At 42.5% G+C, this 25,606-nt stretch overlaps 1 protein-coding gene across 7 annotated transcripts; it reads left to right on the forward strand.

The window, feature by feature from the left end:
• Positions 1–472: 472 nt before the first annotated feature.
• Mo25 (calcium binding protein Mo25) lies at positions 473–25,435 on the forward strand. Of its 7 annotated transcripts, none has more exons than XM_086989183.1 (6): positions 473–614; positions 5,359–5,704; positions 19,160–19,531; positions 19,889–20,043; positions 20,253–20,432; positions 21,187–25,435. In XM_086989183.1, exons 2-6 carry the CDS (start codon positions 5,498–5,500, stop codon positions 21,380–21,382), a joined length of 1,110 nt encoding a protein of 369 aa, XP_086845309.1. In that variant the 5' UTR covers positions 473–614; positions 5,359–5,497; the 3' UTR covers positions 21,383–25,435. The 7 variants fall into 7 exon arrangements, with proteins under 7 accessions (XP_086845309.1, XP_086845308.1, XP_022663995.1 ...); XM_086989182.1 differs by having other exon boundaries at positions 518–1,091; XM_022808260.2 differs by having other exon boundaries at positions 518–940.
• Positions 25,436–25,606: the final 171 nt, after the last annotated feature.

The raw sequence follows: 25,606 nt of genomic DNA on the forward strand, positions 1-25,606 counted from the left end.
TTCAACATGTTAGTTTATTGAATCAGTCATGGTCCAATCCGTTACACAGTTCGGTGCCGTGGTAGCAGACGTCGTAGCAGATGACATTCAGTGCCGCTTCGTTAGCCAACCAACTCAAGCGCTAAATGATGTTTTGACGAGATGTGGATTGTGATTCAAGAATAAAGACGGGACACATTATGCCCGCCACTACCTTTAACAGACGAGAACGTCCACAGCTGCAACAGCATGAATCGTAGTAGTTGAGTGGCGGACGACCGCAGATATACTTGTACCGCTGCTAGCGCCTGCTCTGCTAGTGGGATTCGGACACGAAGGCAGCCGACCACCGAAAAATCTCTCCCTCTCTCTCTCTTTCTCTTTCTCTCTTGAAAAAGAAAACAAAATATCCTCGAACAGCAACTAACCACCAATCCTTATTATCAAATAGAACATCAGCATACCGACCCGGACGCGGCTGCAGATCGTCATTTGCCGCTGTAACCCTTGGGCATTCGCATTGAATTCGTTCGACGGCAGCACCGGCGGCGGCAACAACAACGAACGCATGTGATATTCGGTCGCCACCGCTCTCAAGCCACCCCCGGATCATCGGCGTTCAAGTCGTTCGACGAGTACGTACAGACAGACAGACAGCTTCTTTCGTCTACTGAGAAAGGAACGATCACTCTACGTAGACGATATTGAATCGCTAGCGACGTGTTTTAATTATTACGGTTACTTTCTGCTCGTTGCCTGGACGGACGAAACAGCGCGGGACGCGTCAGCGGTGCTGGCCCATAATAAGCACAGTCAATACAGAAACAGCAACGAGTTAGTAGTAACAATCGCCGATCGTAAAGTGAGACCACAGTCAATGTTATTTAATCGTTAGCGATCCTCAATCCGGGACTGTTTGTCAATGGTTGACGGCGGAACAAACAGACTACGACGACGGAAGGTAGACGAAAAGATAAGTCGAGCTCAACGGCAAACTGCCTCTCTGAGTGTTGTTTGGCTGATAGCGAGTGAACGCTGTTTATCTGTGTGTACGTTTGGGCTGGTTGATCTCCTGGATCGCTTGCTCTTCTAGCAAAAACAAACAATCATTTGTGCGTATTGACCCTGCTCATATTCGAACATTGAATTATGAAATGATGGTAGCAACGGTGGCAGGACAAGTTAAGTCGCTGTATCACTGAGGTCAAGCCAAACTCACCTCACCGACGAGGGGACCGAGTATATAGAGCTCTTGTTACTTTAATACCAATACCCGTGCTTTTCACACAGACGCCTTAGTTTCTGTTTAGACTTAGTACGATTTTTAGCGGTGTCGTCGTCGTCGTCGTTGTTATTGTTGTTTGTGCTCCGCCCACGCAGCAGCCGAATAGAACGAATTACTACCGCAATAAATTGTACTGTATTGCGCTGTGACACCGGGAACGTTAAAGTATATATAGTTAGCTCGGTGGTTGACAGCACGCACGTATCACAGCGGCGGCGACGGCGGCGGCGGCGGTGGTGGTGGTGGTGGTGGTGGTGGCGGTGGTGCAAAACTCATGCCAACTGTGCGCGAACAACCTACGCGTATTGACCGACAATAGATGGAACAAACAGCGGTAGTCTGGCCGAATCCGTAGTACCGTATGTCCTATTATCCTGTGTACGCGATATTAGTTGCTGTCTGTGACTGTCTCGTTATAGCTGCTGCGAGCGCGAACAACGCGGTGACTGAGGGTGTATGTAACCCAGCAGTTATTCGCTAACGCAAGTGACGACAAACCGCTGTGTGTGTGAGCGCGCGCCCGTTTCTATTTGTATCTGTGTGCGTTTTTGTGCTTTGAGCCAGGTGACTACTGCACAGAACTGTTGTTGTTCACCTCGTTAGTGAAGGATATTTCTGTGTGGCTGTTTGTCGATCTCTTTTATTCCTGTTCACGATCGCACCTTCTTCTCTTTGTTTGTCAGTGGCGGCGCGTTCGACGCTCGACGACGCTCCTCTCTACCAGCCGTCGGTTTGCTGGGTGGCTTACATCGGTGGCGCCGATATTGAGTACTTTACGGTCGGAGCGGAACGTGACGCTGACCGTGCCTGCGTCTGCCTGAGGGACGGACGGACGGACAATCTGTTTGGTTCACTTAGCTAACTTGTGGTGGTGCCTGTCGCCGCTGGTGCATCCATGCTCATGTGTTTTTGTACTCATTGCCGCCGCTGCCGTTGCTGCTGCTGTTATTGGCACGGGAACGTCGTCGTTCTACTGTGACCGCCAACGCTACTCTCTGCGGCAGGCAATCGTTGACCGCCGCGTTCCAGTAGCACTCGTGGTCATAGAGCTACGTGCGTTGCGTCGTTTGAGTACGGCCGAACGGAAGGACAGATTCACAGAGCACACAACAAGCCGGTCACCTACGTAGTGTGTCTGTGTGTGTATAGGTGACGGGCGCCAGCGACATTTCTCTATCGTACCGGTAGAACAACTAGAACTGTTCGAAAGCTGTTTATTAACTGGTGTTCTAACGCTCCACCATCGGCCATGGAACGCGCAATAGAATGGTGTCGATATTAGTTTCCTGAACGAACCACTATTGTCATAACTGTTGGCCATTGCGCCCCGTTATCGGTGTCTTTTCCTTCCTCACGAGCACCGATCAAGGAAAAAATACACAGCACGGCACGAAACCATACAACAAGTAGATACTGCAGACGTAAACTAAACGCAAACGTTACAACCTGACGTCCGTCTCCTGCCGTCAGTAAGGAGAACGTGGTGCTGTGTCCACTGCTCCTTTAATTAGAATCACACAGGTACGACGGCCAGCGGGAAAGAGAAAACGAAGAATAGCGAAAACTAAAGGAGTTTACACAAAACGTTTGTGGGATAGATAGGCAGGCAACAGGAGACGATCAACTCGATTTGTGAAACTTTGGGGCTGTCTTGACGTCTCCTCTATTAGCGCACGACCAGGGCTAGCATCAACAACGATAACAACAACATCAGGAGCCACTGTGCCGATAATGCAGTTGTTGCTATTCTACAACTGGTTCATTAACAACAAAAGCGATAAGAACGACAAAACCTGAAACGGCAGGGCAGAAACTACTTCAGTCAACAATAATTCTACTAGCCCGCCAGTCATAGACAATTATCAGCCAATAATAAACTCTACCATTAGCAACAACGCGGTACTTGTCCCTGTTATTGTAGATACTGCCTTCGTGTGTTTCGGGTATAGCTATAAATAGGATACACCTGTAAGTTTCCTCCAGTGGTCACGAGCAATAACAGAAACATACCGACATCGGGCGAGGGGGAGAGACGCGCGGGTCGAAAATATTCAAACAGACCCATCGAAAAAAGAACTATAAATGCTACGGCGGCTGTTGTAGCTGCTACTGAAATTCTACAACTACACTACGGCGAACGGACAGGCGGTTAACGGACGAGTGGTGAGTGGAGACAAGCCGGTAGGCAGAAGGAACCGCGACCGATCTACAGACAGTCAGATAGACAAGTGGTTCGTCACCGGCAGACGGTCGGAGGAGTTCCGCGGCATCTGCCGCCGCCGTGGTCGTCGCCAGTTGTGCCTGCTAGCGTTGTTCCCCGACACTCCATCAGCTACGGTGAGAGCCGGCTGACGCTAGCCAGCCAGCCAGTCAACGCTACCGCTATTCTATTAGTACGCAAAAACAACAGCCAGAGCTGAGCGTTGCAGCTACGACAGAAACGGCAACACAGAGTCGACCACCTCTTTCACTCACTAAACAGCAGCAGCGGAGTCGTCGTTATCAGCGGCGACTCATCCCATCGCCTCGCCTCCTGCTGTTGTGTGCAGTAAAATCGCTGCCTTTTCCGCTGTCACTGCCGCTACTGCTTTCATCTTCGTAGTGTTGTTGTTGTTGCTACCAGTAGCCGCCCAACGGCCCCGTGCCGCTCGGACTGACTTGTCTTTCTGTCCGTCCGTCCATCCGTCTGCCTGGCTGGCCGGCCGCCCGGGCGGGCGATCAGTGCGAACGAACGGGGCTCTGTTTGTGTGTCTATGCGAGTGCATACCGCCACAGAAACTGCTGCACCAGTCGTCGGTGCAGTAGGCAGCATCACGAACACGACGACGACCAGCAGCAGCAGCAGCAGCTAGCCCAGTCGCTGCTATCACCAGCTGAACACGGTAGTAGGACGCCGATATGATGTAGCTGGAGGAGTATGGCTGTTTGTAATACCCAGCATACTCCCTGCTACTGCTGAAATTTCGAATGTCGAACGTTCATCGTTGCCCCTCGTTGATTGTTGCTTTTCTGTGCCCCTTACGCTAGTACTAGGAACAAGAAACGATTGAGCTATTCGTCAACTAGCCTGGAACCGCAACACCAAGCAATAACAGCGGACATAAGCGTTAATAATAACTTCTGGTTCAACAACTACTATCTCGATTATTACTTGTGAACTAGAATCTTGAGCTTGGCAACTTCTGCTGGTATTGCTCACTCCTAAGGACATAATCCAGAAGCGGGTGCCGGCTATCGTTTGCATTTGTTGTCGTTGAATCCACAGATTCAACAGTGACTGACGTATCTGTCGGTGAGTGGAAAAAAGCGTCTGATGATGCTCAGCGGCGTTCAACGAAGACCGTGTAGAAACCTATAAGAAAACAGTTTAGAAAACTGGAGCATCCATAGTCAGCTGGAGAGCAGCACCTCATTTGAAGTCTTATTCCAGTACTGAACATTTATGGGTGATGGTTTCTGCCCTATTCATATGTGAAGGAAATGTGCTTTCCACTGTTCATCATTTAAGCGTACGTCTAATGACAATTAGACAGCGAAGAAGACATTGAAGCAACATATACTACCGTGGACTGGATTACATTTTCTCTATTAGAGTAGAATCAAATAAGATCGAGTGTGCGTGGTGCCACGCAGACCTAGGACACAACTGTTCCTCATTATCATTACTTACGTCAATCTTTGGCTCCATTCATTCGTAGTCCTTGTAGGTGCCCGAATCTCAGTCTGACTTAATCTAACAACAGAGAAAACGATTTTTCGCATGCCACCAATCAATGCAACGGGCGTCATTCGTTCGTCCAGTTTGTCGGTCTTGTAGGTAGACGCTTTCAGCCCCGTCAAATTTCAGGCTACACTCAAGTCCTGTGTCATAATATACGCAAGTGGAACTTCTCCGAGTGTTAGTGAGTGCAGTCGACTATGTGTGTGTTGTACCTTTTTGCTCGAATGGTTTTTCAAAGTGATAAAAAGTGATTTTGGCGTAGAAAAGTACACTCGTTTCTACTGTATCAAACGCGTTAAGGGAGATACAAAAATAACAAAGCACGTCTTTAACGGTTGTATGAGTTTCAACGGTTGTTATTTTCGTTGACCAGGCAATTGCTACGTTCATGTCAAACAGCTTTGGTACAAAATAGTTGAAGTACAAGTGAAGTTCTAGCGGATGGTCAGCAGTTGTGAAGCGACTGATATACTTCGTAAAGAAACGCGAGAAACCGAGCGTTTGCCAACACGATGCCGCTTTTCGGAAAATCGCAGAAAAATCCCGCCGAATTAGTGAGGGCGTTGCGGGAGTCTGTCGTCTCGCTTGAGGCAGGCGATCGAAAAGCAGAGAAAGCCCAAGAAGACGTCAGCAAGAACCTCAATTTAATGAAGACAATGTTATACGGCTCTCCTGAGCAGGAACCCCAAACGGATATGGTCATATCACAACTGGCACAGGTAAGAGATTCTTACAATGGAAAGGTACAAGAAATCCTTTATCTCAACTATCTTGTTATTTACTGCCTTTACATCCTAGTTTATCCTTGTCTGCATCGTTTCGTACTAAAGGACTAAACAAACCGCTTTTTTTAATAAGCACTTCGCCATTAACCCAATCTTTGTGCCTCGATAAATCTTCGTTATTTTTTTGCATTTTTCATGTGTCAACCATAGCGTAAAAGAGCGCAGTGTTAACCTATTCTCCTTAAGAAAGTAGGCCGTGAACCACGTTATCATTAAGTATTATGAATATTCCTATTGAAATATGTTTCTTAGTACTTTAAATGTAAAATTTATGGGCCTACGAGATCTTGCGACCTTTCTCTCACTGGCTCTTTTACCAGCTTTCGTGCTTTGAAGAACTTCAAATAGATTCTGGTTAGTATTGATCCCTTCTGAATTTCGATTGCCACGTGAATTATTGCGGCTTCACTTAGGGGTGTCTTATGACGCATTTCAGTATCTGAAGGTTCTTTTCTCGTCAAATTTTAGGGGCAACTAAGTCCTCCTGACCTATATGGAAATTGTTACATTGGTTAGCTTCAATGTGGGACATCAATTAGTAATGTGAGCGATAAATGTTGCCAGAAAATGAAACTTTTGCCAACTTCACTAACGTTTTTCTACGGGCGACCTTTTTGAGGGTACGCGTCGGATGCAGTTCAAGCTGAAGTCCAATCAAAATATGCGGTGCAAATTGGCAAAAACATCTGGCGTTCAAGTGTAATAATCGTTATGAGTTTTTGAAACAAACGGGTAGACAAACCAACATACCTTATATTGCACTGCTGCCCCTAGAAATTATCAAAGCTTGTCCCTTGCCGTCTTACTATTTGCGCTTCGAAACTCTTACGCCACAATTCTTACAATGTGGTACAAGAAGGCTATTTTTTTAGGATATGAGAGCCACCATTCACAAAGTAGTGTGATACAACGCGCGTGAATTGACTAAGCGATGTGGAACTCGACGAATTTTTCTGGGACTGTGTACTTCATTTGTAACCGCTGAGCATTTGCTGCATGTCAGATTTCTGTCAGTCACGTCTTTTTTTATTACGATGACAAAAATTTTCGTTTACAGATGAAAATACTCGACGAAACTATGGGTTGTTTTTTTGACAGTTGTTTTCATTGTAAATATGCTCCTGACGAAAGTTTATTTTTGTCACTCAACTCTACGAAATCAGAGTAGCTTTATCAGTTAGGCCGTATGGGAAAATGTTGGGACGAATGTTATGCTGTCTAGTCGGCAAAAGCCCTAGTACATAGGACTTTCGTTTGAACCTATTTGACTTTTTCAGAAATTTCATTACTCCGAAACGTACGGGCCTGAAGCTGTAGTCGTACAAAGAATAACCGTTTATAAATAAAAAAAAGAAAAAAAAACTTCACTAATTTCGTACTATTGCTTTCGCAATTCTAATGACTTTCTGTATAATAATTCTTCTGTATATATATATTCAGCACATAAAATGTTTCATTTTTTGACCATTGACAGGAAACGACCCTTTTTAGACAATAAATAAAATAAAAAAGAACGAAAAAAATTACAATTCGAAGTGGCATATGTACCAACCGCGCGTCAACTTAGTTTTACAGAGACATAGCATTTTTATACTTTGATTCCTCGCGATTATTTTTTATGCTATGGAGAGAACCCTTGTGAATTGCTAGACCATGCAATACGGGAAAACTGCTTCTGCATGCGCTTCTCGTGAGGGCTTGCCAAATAACAAAAAAAAAGCATGAGTTTGATCACTTTAGTGACGTATGGTGAAGCTACGCCCAGACCATTCGATAAGTCTCATCTAGTGAGGTCAAATGGGCGCTGTCGCGTTGGCAGGGGTAGTTGGCCGTCCGACAGCGATCCTGAGTAGAGGTTCTAAATGGAACTATGTTGCACTCTAGCCACTTCTACTCGGGATCGTATAGCATGGCGAGTTCATAGCCCTTCTCCCCCCCCCCACCCTATAGCAACCACGTTTTTTTTCCACGCCCCAAATCGAACTCAAACGTTTTTAAACGTATGTGGGTGTATATGCGGTCTCGACAAGATTTACCCCTCGCATCCATGATTAGATGGTAGGCACCCCCAGCACGAAAATTGTCCTTTGCTTGCCTAACTAGCCAGACTAACCCCGCTAGCGGTCGTCTTCATTTTGTTCCAGCCAGAGCAAAACGGCATACAATAGCAAATCCTTGGCACAGAATTGATATTGGCGCTTACAATATTTGCAATAGTTATTTGTGTTGAATACCACTACATTGTATTGTCGATGACTGAGTGAATGCTTATATCTAATGTTTAGTTTTATAGATTGGCACGAAATGATAGGGTTTTGGTAGATGAGATGTTCGCTCATTTACGTTGACAGATAGAATCATTTTCACCGGGATAGCATTAGACAGACTAAAGGTAGACTATGGAGGATGAAAAATAGCAACGAAGGACACACCCTTCAGTTGTTATGCTCACATCGATGGTAAGGTCTAATTCTAGATCTTCTCTCGCTGGTGTACATGCGTCAAAGGATATGCTGCCACATGGGGATCAAAGGGGCGAGGTGTGCAGAACAAGATGGAGTGCAAGGGGCAATAAACTACCAAAAAAAAAGAGGACTGGATAAAAGTGCTTTGTTCTCGCTCGTGACTGTCGAACTCACGGGCAGTGGTGCTACAAAAGAAATTTAATGTTTGTCACCCTCCGATCATACTCAGATCCTGTTGGGGAGGCGATGCAGTGCGCTAATACTCAGCGGTCTAGTCGAGTGTCATCACCGTTACTGACTTAAACCGTGATCTAGGTTTCCTGCTTTTAGCATTATTCGTGTGTAGCGTTTCGATATCTGAGACATGTAACTTTTACATTGAGGCATAGTGTCACTTTTCCTCGCTATCACGCTTGCTTCCGAAGTCATCCGAAAAGCGAGAAGAATATAGCATCGGAGTGACACGATCTGACGGTGTTACTGTGAGAAGCCTCATTTAATGACAGCATCAAAGCAAAGATTTGTACTCTGCGAAGAGCATCCATCACTTATACTAAGATCTATCCCTGAATGGACAGATTTAATGCGGTGCGTATACAGCGCGATTTATATGTGTCTTACGGTGTCTCTCGTGACACTTAACGACCCTAGGATGCTAAACACATTAGGCCGAAGACATGAAAGCTGTATAGCGTGCCAATGCAGGGCACTATTAGCGTCACGAGATATGACGATATACTAAATGAAGAAAACTTTCATGTAAATTAGTTCAGCTTACGGGTTACACAACGCGGGCCGAATCAATTATACAAGGTTTAGGGTTTTGGTTATGACTAAAAATACCATACTATCTAGAAATCTGGCTGTCAATGTACAACAGTAATGTGCAACCTGGGCGAGACATTTGAGATAAATGAAGGTGAAGACATCATCTGGTGGCGATGCGTAAAGCAGTCACCTTCATAAAGAATTTCTCTATCATCTATCTTACTACATCAGTCGAAAGCCTAAAATATGTAATCGTCTAGTTCACAACGAGCGGTATTCGAATTAGATAATTCAATTATTTAAAAATAAAAATACAATTCTAAGCATCCCGAAACGCTGCACATCGATAGGCTATTTCAAGTGCAAGTAAATTCATTTGAATATTGATCGTTTACGGTTCAAGTTCGTCATTCCATTGTTTCGGTGAAATCTCGAATTGGTATCACAGATTAAAAATCGCTTAGCTACGTTAACCACGGAACAACGTATTCTTTACACATGTTTAAGCGTACGAGAGAGAGATATTGTCTCTGTTACCTGCGGCATTCTTACTTATATCTCTATTAATCTTATCACTTTGTGCTACAAACCAGCGTACGTTAAAATGTTTTTGCCATAGGCAAGTTTTATGGAAATTACCAGCTGGCTTTGGCCGTAACGCCTTTTCGGGCAGAAACGTAGACAAAAGAAGGTTATCGAGCACAGCTGCCATTAGCTCGTAGGGCGGCCCGCATAACAGGAGCACAATTGGCGAGTGAGTCACTGAAGTAAACGTCGAAGCAACTCATAGAATCCTATTCTATATTGTTGTTGTTGTTGTTGCTGCTGTTATTGTAATTAGTATCGTGTAGGTTCCTTTCGATGGGGTGCAAGTTGACGATCGATGCCCGATCTATTCATTTCCTTTCCTCTTCTTCCTAGGACCAAAGCTGCTGCCGTTGACGACAGTCGTTCCTACGTGGCAGCTATGGGGCGTATGTAGGACGTTGAATCGTCTTCGTTGTCCCTAAATATCTTTTTCTTATTTGGCAAGAAAGAGGAAATAAATCGAAGAACAAATCGAAAACGACCCCTTCGTTTAGTTGATAACGGTGGTCATGGCAACAACAATAGGTATAATCTTAAATATACAAGTGTTTCAGCGGGTGTATGACTCATTCTGAGTAGGAGGCTGTGCCCTATCATTTAGACCTTGCTGAGATTGTTACTGTAGCTCTCACTGTTAGTGGTTAAATAGTCCTCATATGAGTGAGTTTCTGACACAACCTGAGCACGTGTTCAAACAACGAGTAGTCAGTCCGTTTAGATATAGATCATATTAATATATTATCAAACGAAGGCCCTTCTTTGTGTGTTCAATGTTATTCATCACGTCGAGCCATGACGCTTTAAACATCTGAGTAATCGAACCAACAAACATTTTTTTTTTCAGTAAAATTTCTTAAACGAATAACAATATCGTCGAGTGGTACTGATTTTTTGGAAAAATCGGTAAACCATCAACAGTATTTGTAAGGTCAAACTTTCATAGTGAGCAAAGCGAGTAGATTTACTAGGATTAGATGTTTGTTGGAGTTCGGTCATCACCTGTTTTTCTCCAAGATACTTTGGCTTTATTGAGCAATGCGAAATTGAAACAACTTATTCTTTTGCATTTATTTGTTTGTTAAGAAAAAACAGCTGATTGCCCAGTATTCTGTAGCAATGATGTGTAAGCTTTACCTAATCAACCAGGGAAGATAGCTTTTAATGAAAATGTATGTTTGCACCTAGAGCTAATCTAATGTGCTGCTAGCCTTCAACATATATAAATAATGTAAATCTTACTTAAAGCATCGAATATTGTACCTTTATTATTTTTATTTAGTGAAATGGTGAAAACCCTTAAAAAACTTAGTGAAATAATGAATACACACGTAGCCACACTTGTGGTGCTATAAGTATATTACAGATGTCTATACGTCTGTCTATTGCTACATATTACTGCAGAACTTGTGTAAAGAAGGAAAGTGATTATTACCGAAGCCTTCTAGCTCACTTTTGATAGGGATTGAATTTGAGTTTGGTTGTTTAAGTCAGGGTGAGTTTCGTAGTTATTTAGTATTCTATATATTAGCTTTGTCAAAAAACGCAAGCAATCAGGTTTTGACTCACCGGTCAATACCGGTGGCGAGCTCGTATTCATTATAAGTATGAAATTCTCTAAGGGATTTTATGCAGACGTACAAAATGCACTACAGCTAGGTAGACTAACCGGAAGATACGTATATATATAATACGTATAATAACATCTGGCATTTATATTTGAAACAGTGGAAAGTAGAAGCATTTTTTATATGCTCATTTGGAATCTATATTTAGTCCGACGGCAAGATGAAATGATGACATAATAATATAGAAGAAGGCAAATGCATGCATTTCAGTATGTGCCTGAAGTGGTCGGCCAAGCTGCGAGGCTGGGGGCCGTAATAGAGTGTTTCATAGAGATAGCGAAGGAACACGCGTTGTCCTTAGTCTACCTTCCCTTGACTACTCGAGTCCTGAACAACGGATTAGGATGTTGGAGATAGCGGCGAGTGTCTACTGTTGGTTGCATAAGCGCCTGGTTAGGCTCATTTATGGGCTTTTGCCAGGCCCAGCCCAATACTAGTTTCGTTCTAGCCAACGTGGACACATAATAGGAATTTGAGACTTGTCCCTTCGAGCAGTTTGTGTGGGAACCATTACTCCATGCGGCAGAATATCATGCCTAGGCACAAGGAGGCAACAAGGACCTATATGCGTTCAGCCATTATATTCTATTTGTTTCGGGGTGCGTTTGGTTGCTGTTTAAGTTCAGGGCATTCTTAAAAGACGCTAGTATGACGATCTGTGAACCGATGAGCCAGTGTAGACTAAGTTACTGCAACGTCAGCGCTCGACATCACAGCTCTGCTGAAACTTGTACGCGACGATCGAGTGTACCCCTATAGAGTCAAAGCCGCGCCGTCGGTGGGATCAGCCGCCAAAATGCGTAGTAGGCCAGATTTTCGTCTATATTGTAGGTTGCGTCTTTACACTGGCAATGGCCAAAGGAGATGCATTGGCGTAAGACGGAGCAAAGGGCTCATTTCGGACGCCGAGCCTATGATCGTATTTGCTATAAGGGAGAGAGGCTTTGAAACGGCAAATGTTTGAAGAACGCGATGGGCAGACCTTTATCTGAATGGAATCATCGTTAGACTTAATACAGGAGCAAATGAGACACGTATTGCTCAGTAAGCTTCTGTATCGATTCAATGAAAACACAGCGCAATTGCGAAGCGCACGAACTCAGACCAAAGCTGCGATCATGTATAGCCACTCTAGGAAGACGGGTAAACATGCAGCTATTCAAAAAACAGTACAGCGGATGCTGAAGCTCTTCCCGACTACTGAAAGCTCTCGTATATATCGACATGTCTGGAGTGTAATGGCGCGATGTGAAACTTGCCTCAGCCCAAATCCTAAGTGGCCGACCGTGTGTATTTCAACGTCTGTCGTCATTCAGAGGAACCTGCAATTAGAGAGACGATCCGTTGCGGAAAATGGCTAGGCGCGTACGCCCAAACGGAACGTGTGTGGTCTCAGCAGCCGAAGGGAAAGGTTCAGTGTGAGCGCACCGGTCTTAGGTGTCTGCATGTTGGGGCACATAGGAGGGCAGTACAGCCGAATTTTACGGCGTTTCCCAGTAGGTTTTCCGTTGTTATTGCTGTATGAAAACAAGCCGTAGACCGGATAAAATACGCGTGTGTAGATACTAGTGAGTTGTCGCTAGTATATGTAATAAGTGAACTTGTTCGCGCACAGCTGTGGCGCAAATCAAATTAACGAGAGACGGACAAACTGAACAGCTTCATCCATTAGTAAAGACTCGTTTCTAGCAGCTTTCTTCCTGGTCATTAGCACCGTTGCTTTGCATTTAACGCTACGCGTTAGACACCACGCGACGCTTTGCACCTATCCCAAGCCGCTAACATTCCCCCTTCACATACTGATACATGGGCTCTGTCGATGGTTTTTGTTGGTTTACTTGACACCGGCGCCATCTACTTTTCGCATAACACTGTGTCGGACCCATCACCCCAACAGTCGGCGAACTCAACGGGTTCGTCTTCGTGTATGACGTTAGCTAGTGTCGTATATGATACGAGCAGAGCCAGGCAGTTAGTCAATGTCGCTGCCGTCTCTTGGAGCCTTCGCAGCTATCCGTCACATAAGCATTATGGTACGAGAGCAAGCCGCCTGCCACTGAACGACAAGCAAGCGACGCGACAATAGCACATCGTAAGCGTGTGCACAAGCCTGCTAGAACAGACATGACTGGTGGATAACGATGACGCCGCGGCAAGGCGCCAGTATCATAGAGCGTAGAAGAATGGCCGTTGTTTGTTTTGTTCCATTGCATGATGCTGCCATTGCCACAAGTATCGGCTGCCGGCAGCGTATTGCGAACCGAGCAGTAAAACAGATGAAAATAAGTGTAGGACTAAGGTTACGATTTTTCGAAAGCGGCACTAGTTGAAGCTGAGGCCGATTGTTATTGATTATTGAACTTGTGTATTAAAGGCTAAGAAAGCGGCAACGATATCGGGCGTTTTTGGTAATTGTAATTGCAAGTGTTTCGTACACTGATCCTCACCATCGAACTCTCCGTTGTAAGAAATCCAACAAAACGCGGAGGGTTGACTAAAAGCAACGGAATAACAAAATGGCCGGTTTACCGAACGAAGCAAACTTGCAGATCGTCTTAGTAAAAACTAGTTGTTAGGCTGCCACAAGCAAATCCGGCGGACACTAAATTCGTTTGAAAATTTTAAGAGTAACGTCTGGCGATATGTGACTGGGACATACTCCAGTCTTCTAGAAATTTGTGAGTAAAAAGCGGTTGGTAGAAGCGGTAAAAAAATGAATTTATAAGCAAAACATTTTTAGTCTTGACAACTGACTCTTAGTTTTTGTTCTTTGAAAGCCGCAGCCCTGTAGAGATTTGTCACGGATTAGCAAAATCATAAGGCCAAAGACAAGAAGTCGCTGCCATAATAGAGTAGGGTTTTTGCGAACGCAAAGCTCTAAGGACTATCGGCCAGAATTGGCATTCTACATACAATGTGCCACGGAACTATAGCCCAAACACTGAAAATGCGAAAACCGATTAAGAGAACCGTGTTGTGTAAATTGACTCTGACTCAGCTCGAAGTACATGTAAGCTATCCCATGTACAGTTTGCCTAACTTGAATCAACAAAAAGGACCCGCCTAGAGCATGCGATCGCCCTAGGCAAGACATGGTTGAATCTCTACCATTAGCCGGAGAAGGATTAGGCAAGAGAACGGCGTCGCCCTTGGAAGAAATTGAATTCTGTAGCAGTGCCGCAGAGGTTCAGGAAGCCCTAGGTAGAGAAATTTCGTATGAGTACGCAAATGATATTGTATAACTATGCAGAAACTACCAAATCGCTGGAACAGGTTTGTAAAAAATGGACAAGAGCACCTATGCGAAATCGCCTTTCTAATTTAAATAATCCCAAATCTACCAGTCGAACACAGAAATGCCGCTAACAAGTCATGCTCCTCTTTAAACGTTGAGATATTTACTTTCTTTAGGCCGATTCTGTGTAAAGTTGTTGACCATCGGTACGTATGTTACGAATACACACATTTTAATGCGGGCTATTATTTTGTAGTAACTGAAAGAGATGTAAATGAAAAAGAATGTGGATTGCTCAAATAGAAGCACGGTTACTAATTAAATAAGCTGATGCCATTCCTCCTCGAAATATTCTTTGCTCAGCTTTAAACGCATATGCGGTACCATCAAATTATATTGACATTATAAAATAATATGGAAACGTCAGCAACGAGATATTAGTGAAAGTCACCTAAGTATTACTATCACGAGGTTTGCAGTTCCTATAGGAGTTACAGCACAAACAGTCAGAGACGTCGTGGAATCTCTTCATAGTCCTTCAGACATCTGGATAAAACACGAAACGACGAAGGCCATCGATGGCGCATTTATCGAATCACGTTATGCTCAGACCACCTAAGTCCTTTAGGGTCGTTTCGAAACTGGTCGAAAGCATTGTCTGGCAGCCGCTTCATTCACACTAAGTAGCGTCTTCGTCGTCGTATAGGCGCTGGATGCCTTCCTTCTCTATAAAAAGAAAAAGATCTTCGATAAAATCGTTTATCTGCTCATGTCAGTCGCGACCGCTGCTTCTAAAGGAGCGGTGAGGAATACCTTAGACCAAATTTTCCAAGGGTTAGTGCAGCTTGACCAATTAGAATTTTCCTTCGATCCAGGCGTCGTGAGTGCCGCTTGATGGAGGCGCTCATTTATAATTGAAAATACTATAAACGTGGCATCAGAATATCGAAAATCGACTCATGCTTCATCCACGAACTCGTTCTAACCTGTGCTGCAGTAATCCACTTATATTAGTTCCATTAGCCAAAACATACGCTTACTTATATTCTTTACTCACGACTCATTAAAATGATTTTCACGAAAATGTCAGTTTTATCAGAAAAAAAGCCTGCAACAGGCATACTTGAACCCAGAGCGAGTCCCTGGTCAATAGCAATAAAACAGAATTTGTTGCCAGTTTAATAATTCTCTCTTATATCTGTTAGTTGCATTACAACCTTATACGCATTAGGTCCAATCAGCTGGATTTAATCATACCAGTCTCGTGAACTTCTGACACGGCTACTCCAGACACTCAAACTCACTAGTCTAAAATAGTTAACCGTTAAAATCCGTTATCTAGAAATGATTGCTCCATGATCCCATGATATCGTTAGCTCCGACTGTCGTTTGGAGCACGTAAACACGGAGAACGGCTAACATATAACAACCGTAAGGGCTATATTTGTTGGCTTACCGAGGCTTCAACCCTGGAAGATCCAACGGCGGCGAGAGAATCTAGCTATAAGTGCACGCAACGCTTTTTGCTATCCACCATTTCCTAAAGTGACTGTGCGTCAGTAGGGAACAGTATGCACAGCTGACTGTACGGATCTTGACCATCTTGATGATTCTTTATTGCCGTTTTGAAGTCTAGTGCCGCCATATTCGTTCGGTTGCAAAATGCTATGGGCTTATTTAGCTGAATTTACGTAGATTTAATGAGATATATATCTTTGGTCACGAAAGTCGTGCTGAAGCACGACATATTGTTTTGCCATACCCGTCACTGGTTTGCTTAGATCATAAATGCTGTGTTGTTTGTTTGAGCCATCTACATGACGAAACGAAAGCCGTGCCCTTTTTACTAGAAGCCAAGGAGATGCGTTGTACTTTTGCTATTATTGCGTTGCATTTTATGTGAACTGTTTTTGCTTAATGAAGACTACAGCGAGGGTGATGGGCCCTCTCTCTACTTCAAGCCATTGCCTGATTAAGGATTATGTCCTCGTAAAGTGAATTTGCTAGTAGGGGACAATATGTTATCATGTTAGTTTTACATGGTTAGCTTTTACATACGCGATACTACTCTATAGAAATTATAATGAGGATTACAATATACTCAAAAAATCTAAAACTATGTTTTGTTGTCTATTCTCTAATTACATCGACGACTATGCGTATTGAGCTGTTTTTGCTGCATAGGATTTGGCCATGTTCCTGCTAAAGGTCAACTGACACACTTTATAAGCTTGGACCCTTTCCCCTATATCAGCGAGTTCTCTAAACGGATCTAACGAGTTTCACTGAAATTGGTTCTGATATGCATCTCCTAGGGAAATAGAAGTAGATTTGTAGACGTGTGATAATGTCAATTGGGTTAGCTAGCCAGCCAGCGAACTATATTACGGTACTGCTCGTAACGCCGCTCTAGCTAAGCAGGTGATTCAAGCGGTCCAGGCTGCAAACTTCCTGGGAATTATAATGTGGTCAATGAGAATAGCCGACCCTTACTTTGAGTCTTAAGCGCCGTCACAGTCTTTGTTATCGATGCTAGCCAAAGCAAGTCTATGGGAATTGATGCCATAGACTAATCGATGATGGCGGATCATGCTTGTTTCTACTTCTATAACGAAGTGAGCCCATGTCAACATACACCCTAACTAAAGGCACACAGAAGATCTAAACGCTCAAACTATATTTCATGGTTCGGTGCTGTCAGACATTGCCTTCCGACCACGCAGTTCGTTTAATACTATAATAGTTACTATACACTAGATTGATACTAATCAAATGTGACCCAGTTATGAAGATATTTTGCACATTAAAATATATAGATATAATATATATTTGTACAGGATACCTCCCTTTTAAGGACGGCGGTAGGAGGTTCTAAATATAATAGTCATGTCGAGGAATGTATCCTGAAGGGCCGCGATCTTCTGGCTGGCAGAGAGGTGGATGTCGGTGTCTTCAGTTATTCACAGGGGTTATTGCTTTAGGTTGTTCGAGGAAGACTGCTTTTCTTCTTCGTAACAGATAAACCACTTAGCGTCAACGTTCTCGCAATTCACCATTTCGGCCTGCGACGTGGTGGGCCTAAAACAATCACCTGGAATAGTTTACTGGGTACACTTGGAATACTGGGTAATAATATTGGCGCCTATTACCGCAGAAGCTAGAGTTTCTGGAAGAGAAAGCTAAGGTTTTTGAAAGAGGAATTCTGTTAGACTACGATAACATTTGTTACCGAAATGAAATGTATAACTGCGGCATATTATACTCAGAGCGGTGACGAAGCGCGACGAGTATTCTACAGATAATTATTTCTACTTGTTTTTTGTTTTTCTGCTGGAGCTTTGATTATCATGTTGATTTATTTCGAGGTATCTGAGTTTGGTAGAGGGTAGAGCCGTAGATAATCACCATTGCTTATTCTGCTTCAATGCTTTCAAGGCAGCCCTATATCTATACTTGTAGTTCATTGATTCTAACCAGCCGGATGTCAGTCAAAGCAAGGGTCAGAAGAGTCGTGAACGGAGTGCATTTTAATCGAAAGTAATCAATTATTCAGACGTAGCTTGTTAAAAGCAGCTCATTGTTGGAAATATCTATAACGCTCCCTTGCATGTGGCCATAACAACTAGCTTGACGCAAAACATGCTAATTTCCGTAATAGGATAGGATCGAATAAATGGCGTCGTCCGCGCATATATTTCTTTTCTGCAGCTCATCTCTGCCAACGGTGAGGCGCGGCAGTTGGTCGATGATCATTAATTTTACCGTCACACCTTTTTGTTGACAAATCTCAATCTGCCTTTTGGGCGCTTCACTCAGACAGTTTTGTTGTTACCTCGTGGTAAAGACTCAATCCAGCTGTCGAATTAGTACTGGATAGAGACAGAGAACTTCGTAAGTAGGATAAAGTCATGTCATATAGTAATAACAATCTATGGTGCGACGATTGTAATAATACTAGCGTTTCATACTATCTTGCCATGCGGCCAGTCTGTGAGGGAGCCGTGCGTTGTTCGAACGCACGGCCTGTTGTTATGGCGTTTCTTATTGACCACAAATATTGAGTAGTACATGTAGATGGCTAAACTTGAACTAGCCGTTGTTATTAAAGCAATCCATCTTGTAAGAATATAAGGTTGTCGTGTGTCTGTCGTACAAGGCTAGCGGGTAAGGTGCAGAGCCATGGCAATTCAAACTCGTCTGAACTGTTATTATCAGAAAAAAGCCTGAAAACAGAAGGGGGCATTTAAGGGGCAAATTGTGCGTTTGTAATAAAAGCTGTTAGACTACGGCGACGAGGAGATCAAGTAGATTGGTTGATCATATTCGCTGATCTGACGAGCTTGTGGTGAACTGCGCGAAAGAAAGAGGCAACCACGTCTGCTGTCAAGAAGAGGACTCGTTCGCATGGTCAAAAAATAATGCATCTCACACACGAATACATTAAATGTATTTTGGTAATACTAACTGGAACACTACAATAGCGGGGTATATGAAAATGCTAGCTAGTATTCATACATTATCCATTGTATGAAATCTTAACATTCAGCTCCAAAGACATAGAAATCAGTTAATGGTGCCAAGACAGTTTTTTCTAACAAACAAATGTGTTTCTTTAAAGGCTTTACCTTTGTTATTCTGACCCTTGATATATCTATAGTCCGTTAACTAAAACTCTAGTGGTAATCTTTTTGGTTTGATCTTGTTGCAGGAGTTGTATACGTCCAATCTGCTCTATATGCTTATTGAAAACCTTCAGAAGATAGACTTTGAGGGTAAAAAGGACGTGGCCTTGATCTTCAACAATATCCTACGACGGCAGATAGGTCAACGGTATCCAACAGTCGAATATATTTTAATGAAACCGCCAATTGTCTTCACGCTAATCGCAGGCTACGAAAAGCAGGATATCGCACTAAATTGCGGTGGAATGCTTCGCGAATGTGCGCGGCATGAAAGCCTCGCCAAACTTGTACTCTGCTCAGAGGACTTCTACAAATTTTTCGGTTTTATCGAGTCGTCTTCATTTGATATTGCATCTGATGCCTTCTCAACATTCAAGGAACTACTTACGCGCCATAAGGTATGGGTCCTAGTCAGAATATAGGATATATATATATAAATTATTATTTTTATCTTATATCGTTTCCTTGGGGACAGAGATAGCATCACGGTGGTATCGGTGCGAATTAATCGTCATCGTCGATGGAAAATGTAGACAAAACGTCGTGTGTACATATTACATGTTATTATCATCATATATATGATATTTCGTTTAACCGATTTACATATGTCATTAAGGATCGCCAATTACAAGCTTAGAAACGACTATAATGCCCCTCATAGTAAACTTGTAGCAAAGATGAGGCATTCGTATCATTCCTGAGCTTAAGGCTTATTTTGCTTGGATTTTTTTTCGTTCTCGATTCGTATCGTTAAGGTTTTATCGGCGGAATTTCTTGAAACCAACTACGATAAGGTGTTTAACCATTACCAAGCGCTTCTCAACAGCGACAATTACGTCACGAAACGGCAGTCTCTCAAGCTGCTTGGGGAACTTCTCCTCGATCGACACAACTTCAACATCATGACAAAGTAATCAATTTGATTGAACTATCAAGACTAATTGTAAAGACCATTTTAAATAGAAGTTTATTCTCGATTTTTTTTTTCATATTTAACCTTCCACTGCCAAACTTTATAATGATGTCAACCAATGGCATTTAGCTATAACCTAAATTATTCAGTTAATTCTGATCAATAACGTAGCATTTTTCTAACGTATTATCTGTTTTATTACAAAGGTACATCTCGTCTGCAGATAACCTTAAGCTTATGATGATAATGCTAAAGGAGCGGTCGCGAAATATCCAGTTTGAGGCGTTTCATGTGTTCAAGGTCTTTGTTGCCAATCCCAATAAACCGAAGCCAATTCTCGACATTCTACTGCGAAATCGAGATAAACTTGTCGACTTCCTAACGAGGTTCGTAGCGTACATACATGACAACTTCATTTCCTGCTTCTTCAGTCTCTTTGATCCTAGAAAAGGCCTTGGCAGTGACAATCGCGTACGAAATCTACAATAGAAACATGCACAAAGCGAAATTCTGTTGTGTGTTTTTTTGTATGGTAGGGAACTAATAATTTGTTTCTATTCGCAGCCGCAGTAGAAGGTGTACAGTTATGGCCACGTTGCTTATGTCCGAAAGAAAAATTGATCAGCTTACTCTGGCCGATCAAAATTCATTACTGTGCCTCTTACTGCTGATGCTGTTGGTTGATCTATATCTATTGCATTTGACCGATCAAGCAGAATAGGTAATATCGCTGCATGCTGGACATTCTTCTCTCAATGGAGTGGCTTGTGGATCTGACGAGTGAAACTAATCGTGCGCTTTCCATATGGAAAATTCGACGAAATTAGTCAGCGCCGGAGATTGTTCATCTAACTTATAGTAGGCTCATTGACATGTCGGAAAACGACAGAGCTTTCGGAAGACGTGCCGCAACTTCCTTCCATCGTTCCTAATTTCACTATCCTTCTCAGGATTAACGCGGCACAAGCCGTTGCCCTCCTTTGATGAATTGCCGTTCCCAATTCGGTGGCAAACTCTGAACTTTGTTGTTAGTTTCGGTGGCGTGATTTGTCGTCACTGTTGAGCCTTCTACTTATGCATTGCACACCTCTCTTTCTGCCCATTCATTTTGGTGGTAATGCATTTGTGCATATCTTACAGATTCCACACAGATCGGGCCGACGACGAGCAGTTCAACGATGAAAAAGCCTACCTGATCCGACAAATCCGCGAGCTGAAACCGCTAACAGATTCACCACAAACAACGCCTCAGCATACGACCAGCATTACAACATTGCCAGCAAATCAAGGTCCCAGCACCAGTTCGACGGCCGGGACGGCGGGAAGTAGCCACTAAACGTAAATGTTGCAAACATCTGCTTCTCTGTTATTTGGCAGACCGTCTATCTGATCGGCCGCACGCCTGCATCAGGCAATTGTTAGATTGAATGATGACATAGCCAATAGATAGACAGCCACGTAGCAATGCAAATAGCATAATTACGTGGTACATACAGGAAGACATAGACAATGCGATAACAAGCGAATAAGCGATAAAGGCAGAAATAACCCAACCGATAAGCTGATACGTAGCTTGATCCAGTCGTCAGCTTAATCGAAAACACCAACTATGGCATCTATTATAGATGGATACTGCTACAATTACCGGATAAGAATATAACAACTCCTTACCAATTGCATGGCCGACCTGAAAGCGTGTCTATTTCAGCCTCTTTTTGCCTGCTCACGCTTGGCTCTAAGTTGATGGAGATTAGTACAGAAGTGTATTACTGCAACTGTTATTGCTATCTCCAGCGAAGTTCCAGGCGGTAATGATGGCCTCAATAGCTTGGGTCTATACAGCGTTGATCGTGTCTGGGGAATTGATAATTAATTGTAAAACGATACGTTTTCAACTTAATGGCGATGTAAGGACTGTGGGAAATGGGCGTAGGCCAGTAACAACAGATTAGCATATATATATAAACACTAGTAATAAGTCTGCTAATCTTACCACAATTATAAAATATCATTGTTAGTTATTATCATTATTATTAACGAGACGGACTTTATGATCGGGTAGGTCACTCGTTATATGTCGGAACAGGTGGTTAGCAAACATGTAGGCCATCATCAGAGTGGGTGTTGCGTGCCAGCAGAATGCAACTATCATAACTGTGTTTCCAGCTTGTTTTATCGTAATGAAACCAGTAAAACGAAAAAACTCATTAGCTGAATTGAGACTTGCTTATCAATAAACTAGCAAATTCAGTAATATTTTGTTGTTTCAGTAGTCTATCCGCAGTAACGCGATGTGTATGATGTCAATATGATTGGCCTTTTTTCGGTTCGAAGAAACGACAGGACTAATTCTGTGACAGAATAGCCCGCCTCCTCTACCTTTATATAACGCGTTGTAATAGAACCGAACGAAGTAGAACATTGCAGTCCAGATAGCAGTATTCGGTCGACATCGTATAAGGAGCCTATTGGTTACAATGGTAAACCACTTTTATAATAGCGAGACCGACAGCGTTGGCATTACTCTGCCAAAGGTTGGATGAAGTATTGTATGTAACGTTGCATTGCAATGCAATTTCCGACAGACATAAGAACTTGTTAAACCATATAGTCGATACGGGATGTATTTGCGGTAAGCTTTTTATCTATTCGAAAGATGCGGAACACTCGTCATAGGGGTGATTGCTGTGCAATAATTCGAGTTGTCAGCGAATATAAAAATTATCTGACCTTCTCTTTTTTTATTCCTTATTTCTATTCGAGAACGGCACCCAGGAAAAATCGTAGATCTCAAAGACACTTTGTACCTTGCTATACATTTCCCGTCAACCTATTTACAGGTCTACATTTATTTACTACGCAACAAAATGTAAACCATTTTTCTAAAGCCGGGGGTGTACGGTTGGTAAATTTCAACGTGAATTAAATACAGATACATTTTTTCGAATAACGTTAGTCACTGTTATTCGCTGCGATTACATGCTTTATATATTCAGCTCACTGGTCGATTGGAGCCCTAGCTGAACACGTATTTTGTAATGTATCGAGAAACGTAAAAGGAACTCCAGATCAAAAAAAGTCTTGTCAACATGCGGTTTACCACGTTTGTTTTCCCTTGCTAAAATATTTATTCATACATAGCAAATTAAATGAATAGTTTTATATAGATACAAAATTGAGAATAGGCCGACAAACTATGGAAGCAGCTCTAGCAAAAGCTTGGCAGAGGTAACTGTCTGAGATGAAGCGAGATCGGTAGTTATAACAATTGTGCATGGATATATGGATAATTCTATTATTAAGATAAGCCATCAGTAGTAATTGCAGACTCCATAACGAAGGCCCAAAAAGGGTCTTTCCAGGAATCAAGTACTTCAACTGTTTAGGTTCTAACCCCTGTAGGTAAAGGTTAATAGGTAAAATAATAAGTTTGACGACATGCTTCCATCTTCAAAGTTCTCCCCTTATTCCCCCCCCCCCCACCTCTTAAACTTAGCACCATACGAGATGTTGGCTTTAAGTAAAAAGTTTTTCCAATGAATCTTAGTGTTATGATAAACAACTAGTAATAACAATAACAGTTCGCAGAACAAACAAAAATACAAAAGGCAAGAAGAGACATTGGGGAAATAAGGCGAATTTGTATTATTTCAGTTCCTATTTGTCTCACGCAAACACTTTTACCTTCTGCAAAGCAATGAAACTAAACGATGGGACAGATATTACGATTTATCTTTCTGAAAGTGTTAATTGTACTGCGACAAGTAGGGTTCAGCGAGAGCTCTGGAAAAAGAGAAGTAAGTTCTTTCGGCAAAGCCTGATAGGTCGAAAAAAAAGTGCGCTTGGATTAGTCTCCTGATAGGCCAATACCTGTACGACATGTTTTGGAGGTCAGAAAAAAAATTCCGCTGTACGGAGTAGTATGCAAAACGATGGATTAATAACAAAGAGACGTGGATGGGAATATGATGACACGTTCACTGTTGCAACACGACGCCTGATTGAAAGTTTATTTTTCATAATAGCATCAAACAGAAAACAAAACAAACTATTAATGAGGTACTATTTAGTCTACGTACGCAAGTATTCAAGTACTATAAGATAGATGCGCTGACCATGATAATTACTTGACTGTGTTTGGCCTACGTATTTATTTGCAAATCAGCGGAGAAACTCTTGAAAAAATATTCATGTAGATTCCGTTTGGTGTTCCATTTATACACGAAGCGTATACCGTATCTGGCCCCTGACGGTGACGAAAACAACGCCCCACTAATATAAGTAACCCGTTTAAAATCATTCAAAACAGCAATGAACAACAGCTCTTTCTACGAGTCAAAGAATTTCTGCTCCTGAAAAGTCGATTAAAAATTACACCTATATATATATATATATATATATGACTATCTTTGTGTCATCCATGCAATAACTCAGCTTTACATTGAGAGTAACAAGCTGCGTTTCCCAGCATGGGAAGAACGGAACGGTTTGTGCAATGAGTACCCTTAAAATGCAAATTCATGGTCTGTGGCCAAAGCGGATAGTCGTACTTTTCCTATCACTGTATACCCATCCCGGGGGACTCTTCGTGAGCGAATAAAATTGATTGTATGGTCAGCGTTTGTAGATCACCGTCGTTACAACAGCTGCTAGGTATATAGACATTTAGATAGTATCTTATATAAAGGTATATATATATATACAATAATAGAATCCCCTGCTAGCACCAATAATAATCATAATTAACAACAGTAATAATAATAATCACCTTAGTGTGTAACAGTGAATTAGATGTCATAGCGTTTATAATTCAGATGAACTGCCGGCATGTTAATGATGCCCCTGACTTCGTACTGAAGGACGGAATAGTGTCTGTACCGGATCTATGGGGACATATACAATTATGTACAAAGTTGCAGAGACACTATATACATAGATACATACAGTAACAGAGGAACAGGGACAAAAAAAATGCTGGATTTAAGTCAACAAGTGATAAAAACTATAATGGGGGCTATGGTGACGATTGAAGAACTAGTATGGAAAAAGGAGATTTGGGAAAATACCACACAGAGAAATAAGTGGCGAAAAGAAGAGAATCATTATCGGAAAATCTACGAAAATGCACGCACCTGAGTGTGCATAAACCAAAATGCCTAAAAAAAACCATGTATGACAAAACGGATAACGATGGTCAATGAAGTAAGTGATGACTAGGTTGATACGCGAATAATAATACTATTCATTATTATTAATATACACACATTGTAAATAGACAGGGAACGAGGAAAATACATGCTACTAGAAACATGGAAAGGAAGCAGCTCCCAATTCCGAAGTGGAAAACCATTAAAAATGCCGATTAAAAGCGACTATTTATTAAAGTTAACGAAGCTGGTGTTATCATTTTAGCTAGCAATTACGAAACATTTAGTACATTGTCGAGGCATGGGTATTTAGAGAGTAGGTGGTTATAGTTCGATGTGAGTATATTTAAGTCAGTAGCACCTGTCGCTTCGGATCCGAAGATCCATCGTACCACCTTGTGGATCCAGCTATA

The sequence above is a fragment of the Varroa destructor genome, unplaced genomic scaffold (assembly GCF_002443255.2).
Source record: "Varroa destructor unplaced genomic scaffold, Vdes_3.0 BEIS01000005.1, whole genome shotgun sequence".
Taxonomy (NCBI): domain Eukaryota; kingdom Metazoa; phylum Arthropoda; class Arachnida; order Mesostigmata; family Varroidae; genus Varroa; species Varroa destructor.

What these genes read in the sequence shown, in the direction of transcription:
- Mo25 (XM_086989183.1), top strand. Translation starts at nt 5,498, where the DNA reads ATGCCGCTTTTCGGAAAATCGCAGAAAAATCCCGCCGAATTAGTGAGG. An exon ending in AACTTCAACATCATGACAAA is followed by an intron (nt 20,044 to 20,252) that starts GTAATCAATTTG and finishes TTTATTACAAAG; the next exon opens with GTACATCTCGTCTGCAGATA. An exon ending in CTTGTCGACTTCCTAACGAG is followed by an intron (nt 20,433 to 21,186) that starts GTTCGTAGCGTA and finishes CATATCTTACAG; the next exon opens with ATTCCACACAGATCGGGCCG.